The sequence below is a fragment of the Myxocyprinus asiaticus genome, chromosome 29 (genome assembly GCF_019703515.2).
Source record: "Myxocyprinus asiaticus isolate MX2 ecotype Aquarium Trade chromosome 29, UBuf_Myxa_2, whole genome shotgun sequence".
Lineage (NCBI taxonomy): Eukaryota > Metazoa > Chordata > Actinopteri > Cypriniformes > Catostomidae > Myxocyprinus > Myxocyprinus asiaticus.
The window spans coordinates 37225588-37235401 of NC_059372.1; the positions used below are offsets into that span (position 1 = coordinate 37225588).

Consider the following 9814-nt stretch of genomic DNA (forward strand, 5'->3'; position numbering starts at 1 on the left):
TTTTATTTCTTGTGGCTATACTTTTGAAACAGTGAGTATTCTAACATTTATGGATTGGCCTCATTCACTTCCAATGTAAGTGCCTCACTGGAACCCAGATTTGTGTTTTTTTTTAAGAAAAGGAGGGATGAGTAGAACTTTTTTTTTTTTATTATTGTGGTAATCATTATTATGCCACAGATGCTGTTGAATGTGCTTAACTTGTATTGAACCCAGAATATTCTTTAAGTAACAATAAAAAATTAAAATGAAAATATTTGTCATTATGTTAGATAACTACAGAGCCCCTTAAGAGGACAGGGAGGGAATTTATTTTCTGAAATAGTTTATGCTCCCTCGCAAAAAGTTTTGCATCCCCATGCAATACTTTTGCATTCCCTTGCAATTATTTTGGGTTCCCTCGCAATACATTACCTATGGTTTTACTACAGTAACAGGTGAACTATGGTATTTATAGTTAAACCATAGTAACCAGTACCACAAAATTGACCATGGTTTTACTATATTAGTTACTATAGTTCAACTATGGTTTTTGTAGTGAAACCAAAGAAAATAAACACTATTGTAAAAAAAATCATAATTTTTACAATATTACTATAGTCAAATCATGGTTTCCGCCAAAACACAATGGTTAATACAATCATGGTTACTACACTATTGCTATATTAAAACCATGGTTTTCACCAAAAACAAAAACAAAAAAAACAAAAAACATGGTAAGTACAATCATGGTTACTACAATATTACTATTATACTTTTTTTTTTTTACTGTGATGGAATGCAAAACTATTTCAGAAAATAAATTCTTCCCTCTAATGGGCTCCGTAGATAACAAACTATCAAACCAAGTGGCAAACTATTCAAGCAAAACATTTCTCAAACAGCAGTTTATGTTTTAAATTATACAACAATAGATATACTGTTCAAAATCAGGACAAAATGTTTTTTGTTATGGTTGGCAAATGTACATAGTATATGTTCCACTAACAGCTAACCAGCTGCTTGAACTTCCAAATGTCCTAAAAGATCCCCAAGGAACAATGTTGGCAAATGTTCACAGAATCATTTGATGGTATAATTAAGTAGCTGTTTTAAGTGGTGCATCTGCGATTTTTGTAGGTGATAATCCATCAAGATTTGTGAATAACACTGGCTGAATCTGTATTTCTTCTCTCCATTTAGAGACCTGACCGGGAACCGGTTGAACACTTTCCCACTAGGTGGCTTGACCAGTCTTACTCATCTTAAACTGAAAGGCAACCCGGCTGTCTCTCGTTCCTTTAGAGAAGAGGACTTCCCCAACATAAGGTACATTTATGGCAACCAATAACCCCAAAATGTCAGTCAACTCTCCTATCTCGAAAACACGAGGTTTGCCCGATTTAAAAATGCTTTCATGTTAAACCATCAAATAAAATTCACAAGTGTCTAGGGTTATTGAGTCCCACGACGCAAATGTTTTGAATTGCTCGAAAACTCATGACATTTTTACTCAGTTTTCAGAGAAACGACCAACTGTTTATTGAATTGACTGTTTCAAGACACTAACAATTTGGAACAGTCGGCGGCCCCAGGAAAAAATGTCGTTCATCGATACGAGTTAATGATTTCTGTTTGTTAATTCTCCCAACATATCTGTATTGCTGCAAGTCATCTGACAGGCAGAAAGATTGTTTTTCAAGATAGCTATATTCTCAATACTATATACAAGAATAGACTGTTATAAATATCCTATCCTGATTCTTCAACAGCTCAGGGGTATGGAAACGCTCCAAGACTTCATCCTTAAGTGCTCACGTGATTTGATTAGCACCTGAAGGAATGGGAGATTAAGTGTTGCTGTTTCCAAAAAAGTGATTGATTAAAATGAAAGCAAATCACAGTTTCAGATGTTCACATGTTCAGTAAAATACTTCTTCAGGTTAGATGTATTGGTAGTTTACTTAATGGGTCATTTGCAAATTGATGAATATTTCTTTGAATGCTGTTCCCTGAAATTGGATCCTTTATAGTTTTCGTATTTAAAAAAAATAATAATAATGTTTTTGCATCAGTTCCTAAAACTTTGGTAAAATAAGGTATTATGCATATTTTTTCCCCCCATGTTTATGCATGATTTCCATCACCATTGTTGAAACAGGGTAATTGAGATGCCATATGCCTATCAGTGCTGTGTGTTTGGAGCCTGTAACAGCAACAAAGCAGCCAGCCAGTGGGAAGAGCAGATGGGGAGTGAAGAGGAAGATCTTCAGAAGAAAGCCCTGTCCCTGTTCCCCATTCACACTGATAACAACTGTAAGCTCTACAACTACACCAAGCTCACAAATACGAGTAACAGTACATAGTGTAGTAGCTGGGTTTCCATCCATGCATTTTTATGCAACTTTTGGGATATTGCATAGAAAATGCTGTATGGAAACACCAAAATGCGAATTTAGTTTCCAAAATGCGCATACAAATGCTATATGAATGTTATGCGCAAGAAGAAATATTCATGTTCATTAAAAAAAGTAACGTGACCTTGCCTCAACAAACCATGTGAATAGATAATTCGCTCAAATGATCATCAATATCATCACATAGCATCCAAAATGTTGTTCTGGTTATTCTGAAATGCTGGCCAAAAAGCCTGTCAGCAAAATAATTGTCTTTTATTACCTCTCAGAACTGTCTAACATGCTTTCATTTCAAGACACAAGGCATCTGCTGCTGAACACCCAAACATAAAGTTCGTCAGACTGTTTTGTCTGTGCAGTCTTTGCCCCATGCAATTTATTACAATTAATAAACGAGCCACAGGAGCTTCAACTTCAATTTTTAATGTCTATTTTGAGCCAGTTTCCCCAGAAGTGACTCAATTTGTTCTCTTAAACACATGGGATGGAAACGGTTTTTCTGCGTAAATTAAATTCGCAACTTGGGTGGAAACATAGCTGATGACAGAGAAAAACATGGCTTTATCAAAGTACTGTGATATTCTCTGAAGTACCTAGGAGTACTATGTAAATACCACTGTGTACTGTAGTGTCTTAAAGTATGAGGCAACTAGAGAAAAATTTTCTATTTTGCATTATTTATTTATTTTTTCCATGTAGCATAATTTGAGTGAAAAGTTTAATTGAAAAACTGTTCCAAAGAGCATCTTGTTTCAATTGATTCATAAAATCTGACCTTTTGTACAAAGGAGTTAACATGGTCAATATCACAAAGTAGCTTACATTTGATTAGTGATGGTACCATGTTATTTCTATTATTGAAAAATCCAAAAATTCCATTCAGTATAAAGGGTGCACGTGCAAAAAAAAAAAAAAAAAAAAAGAAAAGAAAAATAGACTCCCCTTACACAAACATGTTCCTTATATGAAAGAAACATGAAAGCACCACTTGTAGCAGTTTTCCAAAAAGTAATTCTGAAAACTAAACAGAGAGTGTCTATTTTTATCTGCTCTATACTATCTGCCACTCTCTTCAACTTTAATTAGCACAGTAAAAACATGTCAGGGCCTTTCAGTAACCGCAGGTAGTTGACAGATTAAATAAAATGTATGCATTCCTCAATGCAATCTGTTCAGGTTTCTGACTTGAAAAGACCTCTCTGTAATTATACTCCATGGGAAATTAGATAACACTGATGGGTCTAGGTCCAAAAAGTACCAGCTGGATTATCAGAAAATAAATCCAGAGTGTGAACAAAGCCTGATGATTAAGGTTAATTGCACACTAAAGGAGAAATGGAAAGTTGCAACTGAGATGTAAACAGTGTTGAATGGTGCTAAAGCCCATAGATTAATTAATTTGTTCCAATAGACTTGATGTCCATGAGATGATTTATGTTCTGCCAGGCCGAGCACATCATGCCATCTTGAACAACACTGAAGACAGTTTCATCATACTGTCACACATGCACAAGCTAATTTGTCTCATTTTCCATTTGCTGTCTTCACTTGCAGATGACCATGACTTGGAGGAATTCCAGTTAGCTATTGAGGAGTCCAAGCTACAAACCAGTATCCAGTGTACCCCCAACCCAGGTGTGAATTTGGAAATTATTTACTTGTCATAAAGTAAAATCGTTCTTGCTGTAAAGAGCTGATTAAGTTCATGTCATATGAATGCCAGTGTGACTGTAAAGGCCTGTTCATACCAAGTTTTAGACCCTGTTTACATCTGGTATTAAAAAGCGTTTTGGGTGATCCAATCACAAGTGGACAGTCAAAACACATCACCGTTTCCACCTGGTCGTAATTTGCATCTCTTTTGACCACTTGTGTTCAGATTTCATGATGACATCAATCATTATGTCAGTGTATTAATGCATGATGCATAAATTAGAAAGAAAGAATTGGCACACCATTTCTCCCAATTATTCACCTTTTTCACAGGCAGTGAAATTGCCCATTATGCTTAGCATGTTCTTCCAATGCAGATGCTACAGACTTCCGCTTCACAGCTTATTCCCATTACCAAGCACTGAAATATCACTAACAACAGTCAAAAATGTGTGAACTGTCTGTGTTTACTTAACGTAAATCCCCTTCTCACTAAAGGCCATGTGTGGACATTCAGTTTCGACGGCAATCCCTGAATAGTACACAATCACAAAGTTACTGGGCTCTAGCGTTCTCGTCACGCGATATCAGGCACTCTAAAGAAGTTCTGTGAAGTTATTTTGGAAGTCCTGTATATGTATGCACTTTCAAATTTTCCAGTTGGACTGTTATTTCCTTTTAAAGCCGTAAGTAACTGGCAAAGTTCATAACTCTTGCTTTAGAACAGTGGTTGAATGACAGGTGAGTAGGCCTTCACTGTTGTTCGAATGCATTCGAATGGATGAGCATTTCCACTACAAGCCTAATGTGGTTACATGCATTTTTGACCACATTAGAACAACTTAGAATGTGGTTGAAGTGGACAAATCTCGTTTTGGACCCCATTTAAACCGGTCTTTAGCATCGTCCCATTTCAAACAAATCACCCAAAATACATCTTAATGCCAGGTGTAAATTGGACATTTAGACTAAACATAACAGCATAAAATATTCACAACAAGTTTTTCCACACCAAAACTCTTTACACTTTTCCGAATATGTACCATTCTCTGAAAAAAAAAAAAATGCTGATACTTAAATGACTAAAAATCATTGTAGGCATTCCTACTCAACTGCTGTGTTAAACTGCATCAGGTGGTTGGCACTTCTATTGGCATTAGTCACCGCATCACATTGCTACTCTTTTGAATAGTTAGTTGCATCATTAATGGTTGTTGCTTTTGTCAGCGCAGATGGCCAAATCTCACTGAAACGTAATGACATCAGGACATTATGTCACAGTCAATCGCTGTCGGTGTGAAACCAGCAGTTTGTTCAACTCGTGTTATGAATGAGGCCCAGTGTTTTATTTTACATTTTGTTGTGCTAAATGCTTATTATTAATGCTGAATTTACATTTACACTTGGTGTAAATAGGCCTTAGGATGCTGTTTTCTTTTTGATCTAATTTTCAAAATCTAATTGACAATTCTACCCCCTTTAGGTCCATTTAAGCCCTGTGATAACCTTTTCGACAGTTGGGTGGTACGCCTTGGGATGTGGCTCATCCCTTTGGTCTCGCTGATGGGAAACACCCTTCTTCTCGTAACAGTCTTTGCCTCCCCCAGCTATCTCTCGCCTGTCAAGTTCATCATAGGCACCATCAGTGGCGCCAACCTGCTGACAGGCCTGTGCACAGGCACCTTGGCGCTGGTTGACGCCCGGACATTTGGAGAGTTTGCCTTGCATGGTGCACAATGGGAAATGGGTGCTGGTTGCCAGGTAACAGGCTTTATTTCTGTGCTGGCCTCGGAAGGATCCATACTGTTCCTCACCTTAGCTGCAGTGCAGTGCAGTGTGTCCGTGTCCTGTGCTCGGACCTACGGAAAGTCACCCTCTCTGGGAAGTGTGCAAGCTGCCGCAGTGGCATGTTTGGCACTCTCATTAGCGGTCGCCGCTTTGCCGCTAATAGGTGTTGGGGAGTATGGGACAACTCCACTCTGCATGCCGTCACCACTGCCGGATGGGGAACCCTCCACACTGGGATTCATGGTAGCCCTGATAATGATGAACTCCCTCTGTTTCCTGGTGATCACCGGAACCTACATCAAGTTGTACTGGGATCTGATGAAGGGCGACTTCGACAGCATTTGGGATTGTGCTATGATCAAGCACGTGGCCTGGCTCATCTTCACCAACTGCCTGCTCTACTGCCCAGTGGCCTTCCTCACTTTCTCCTCCCTTCTGGGACTCTTTCATGTGAGCGAGGAGGTGGTCAAATCAGTCGTCCTAGTGCTTCTGCCTCTGCCTGCCAGCATCAACCCCTTGCTCTACCTCCTGTTCAATCCACACTTCCGCGAAGACGTACGTCTACTCTTGAGCAGAGCTCACCTACCCCATGACTGCAACCTGGATTCCTTTGCCTCCGATGATACTGAGAAAAGCTCATATGACTCCACCCAAGCCCTGGTGTCCATTGCCACTGAAGCGGACACAGTGTTTGAGGGTTCATTGGTGTCAGCGCCAGAGAAAGTTGCCCTGTTTTCATGTCCGCCCTCAGTTCCTCTCATCACATGCCAGCTGCAGATTAAACCCTCAACAGAGAGGAAGAACACTGGAGAGAATATGGTCATGTCAACACCAGGACTCAGTGCGAAAGAGAAGGAACATCTGAGGATCAGTGGGATAAACACTCATAATGGAATCTACCACTCACCTCTTCACTCATCTCATTCTTGAATCATCTCCTAAGTTCTGCAGTTTTCAAGGACCTGTCTGAGTGTGAAAAATTTTGAGCCCACGTATGAACTGACCCCTAAAACTATCAGAGCTATTGAACAATGTACTGCCTCTGGTAATTTGGGACTGTACATACCTGCAATTAGTAGTACCCTTTGCTATCTAGCATTCTAAATAAAAAAATAAAAAATAATAAAGGGAGGGAAGGGGGGTGGAGAAAACCCCAATATCATTTTATGACACAATCTTGTGGGTCACTCAATAATTTAAGCAGCAAGCTGAACTGTGCAAAAACAAAACAGCTTTGTCATTTATTTTTCTTGTAACTTTACGTAATACTGGTATTACAAAATATAGATTAGGCTTAAAGGAATGTTCTGTGTTCAATACAAGGTAAGTTCAATCAGCACCCATGGCATGCTGTTGATTATCAGAGAAACCTCAGTTTGACTCATACCTCAGTTTGTTAAAAGCCAAAATTACAGTAATGTTATACAGTATAGAGTGTACAGTAATGCATTCACAATGGAAGTCTGTCGGGCAAAATACTGCACTGGGATAAACATTGAAGAAATATTCGGGGTTGAATACAAGTTAAGCTCAATTGGCAGTATATTTGGTATAATGATGATTACCACAAAAATGTATTTTGACTTGTCCCTACTTTTTTTTTTAAACAAAAATCTGGGTTACAGTGAGGCACCTTCAATAAAAGTGAATATGGCCAATAGTTAAAACGTTAAAATACTCATTGTTTCAAAATTCTAGCCACAAGAAATAAGCAATATGTGTGTTAACATGATTTTAGCGATAAAATTGCTTAATAACATTTCTGCATAAAATTATATCCAATTTTACAACTTCGTTGCCATGACGACATAATGCTGTAAACTCTGTGAACGATTTAAACAACTTTATAGCTCCAATAATACAGGGGTTTTCACCCTTTAAGCTCGTCGAGAAGAAAATCATTATCAAAATATAAATAACTACAGTCATGACCAACACAATATAGGTATTGTTTTAAAGCTTAAAAGCTTTAATTTACAATGCATGTAGACACTTTGAAATTTGCAGACATATCAGAAGTGTTCCATTTTGATAATTCATTAAGAATTCTACACTGTATACAGTATATTATTGTAATCTTTGATGTACACGTTACATGTAAACAGGTGTTGCTTATAAGCCGCGTTCTCACTTATAAATTAACAGAACATATTTTATGTTCTGTTTATTTAAAAAAATAAAAGGTGGAAGTCATCTAAATATGGCCAGAGAGGACTGTTCACTCTAATTACATATTACCACCAAGAGATGGCACCAAGTACATGACACAGACTCAATAATGGCTCAAATGACACAGAATGGAACTGAATGAGATCTCGTTACTCATGCCTACATGCTTTGGAGAGAAAACATACCTTTAGTCATTGTTGTATTTGCATGTGCAATTAGTACTTATGTACAATTATTATGTTTTATTAGTTTAGAGACTTTTAGACACTTGGAGACGGTTTTGGAAACTAGGAGAAATTATATTTGTAATACTATAACTTTTGATCGCTTTGTCGTATCAACACAAAATTTTACTCAGTTACAGGTGACATGATTGGGAACAAACCAAAAGCAGTTTTTCTGAGCTACCTTATTTAAACCCGAGATATATGATGTCAAATCAGAAAAATAAGGGGAAAAAAGTACATTTTTGGAACGTTTTTTTTTTTCTTCTTTCTTTTTCCTTTTTTTTTCAGCAGTTTCTTAGGCTGAGAGTCTCATAATTTATCATAATCTATTTCATTTTTTTATTATTATTTCTTTAAAATGATACCAAACAATTGACGTTTTTTAGAGCTTAAAGGGTTAACAGAGGAATGTAAGTGATTTTATAAAATTGTAACCATCCAAAAATTGGCCTATTCACTCTAACATTGATTTTAGCTTCTTTTTTTGTTTTGTTTTTTCCTAAAGGTGGGAAGAGTCTAAATGAATTTTTTTGTGTTAATCAACATTATGCCACAAATGCTGTCAACTGAGCTCAACTTGTACTGAACCCAGAATACTTCTTTAATACAGTTTCAAAGTATAGCCATACAAATTATATGTTAACAACAAACGTGCAGTAATGAAACCTTCCAAAACGCCTTGCCCCATAGACTAAATTATTGTCTGTGGTAATCATTAGCATGTCACAGAAGCTGTTGGTAGAGATTAACTTGTTTTGAACCTGGTACATTCCTTTAATAAGGATAATATCACAGGGATGTTTGCTGATGTAAAGGAGAAAGGTAGATATGTATCTAAATATTTCAATGTGAAAATTGTCTCAGATTCTTGTCTCTGTGTACTCAAACGTATGCGTTAATTTCCAAGTTTGTATATATCAAAGTCTCATAATTGCATATTAATTATTTGTAAGTCGAAACTTGCTTACCTGCCCCTGGTGAATAAGAATAACTTATGGGAAATTAAAACACCTGTTTACATTGGTAAATACTATTTAGCAGATTAAAACCCAGAGACAGGTGCTAAAATGTAACTGTTTATTTTCAGAGTGTAATATTTTAAACACCTTGTATTTCTATTTTTAGATTAATTCCACATGATTAAGGAAAAGCAAGTGAAATTGGGCTCAGTAGCATTTTATTCTGATCATGTCAATGCTATATACATTAACTGAAGATATAAAGAAGATTGTTCGAGTTCTTTTACAGATTGTAAAGTAGGCTAGCTATTGTATTTGTAAAATATAACTACCTCTGATCTAGCATGCTATACTTTTTTCATCCTGATTGATTTATTTCTATTCTTTTTTATATTAAATGTATATTAAAAATTTAATTTTTATATTGGAATTTTAAAGATCTTTGTACAACAGACACACTGCTCTGGATGTAAATATTTTCATATTTCTGTATACATACAATGAAAGAATGATTTAATAAAGTTATTAGTTTCATAAATGTATGTCTTGAGGACTAGTGAACAATTCAGAGAGATGTAAATGTACAGTAACTTTATTTGACATACCGTAAACATGAAAATAG

General features: G+C 36.6%; 1 protein-coding gene across 1 annotated transcript in view; it reads left to right on the plus strand.

Annotated features, from left to right (window-relative positions):
* LOC127419718 (leucine-rich repeat-containing G-protein coupled receptor 6-like) overlaps positions 1–9786 on the plus strand; it is a 118866-nt gene extending 109080 nt beyond the window's left edge. Inside the window, exons 15-18 of the mRNA XM_051661369.1 lie at positions 1183–1308; positions 2141–2295; positions 3951–4031; positions 5533–9786. Coding sequence (XP_051517329.1) covers positions 1183–1308; positions 2141–2295; positions 3951–4031; positions 5533–6767 — 1597 coding nt within the window. The 3' untranslated portion in view covers positions 6768–9786. The remainder of the gene's footprint in view (positions 1–1182; positions 1309–2140; positions 2296–3950; positions 4032–5532) is intronic.
* Positions 9787–9814: the final 28 nt, after the last annotated feature.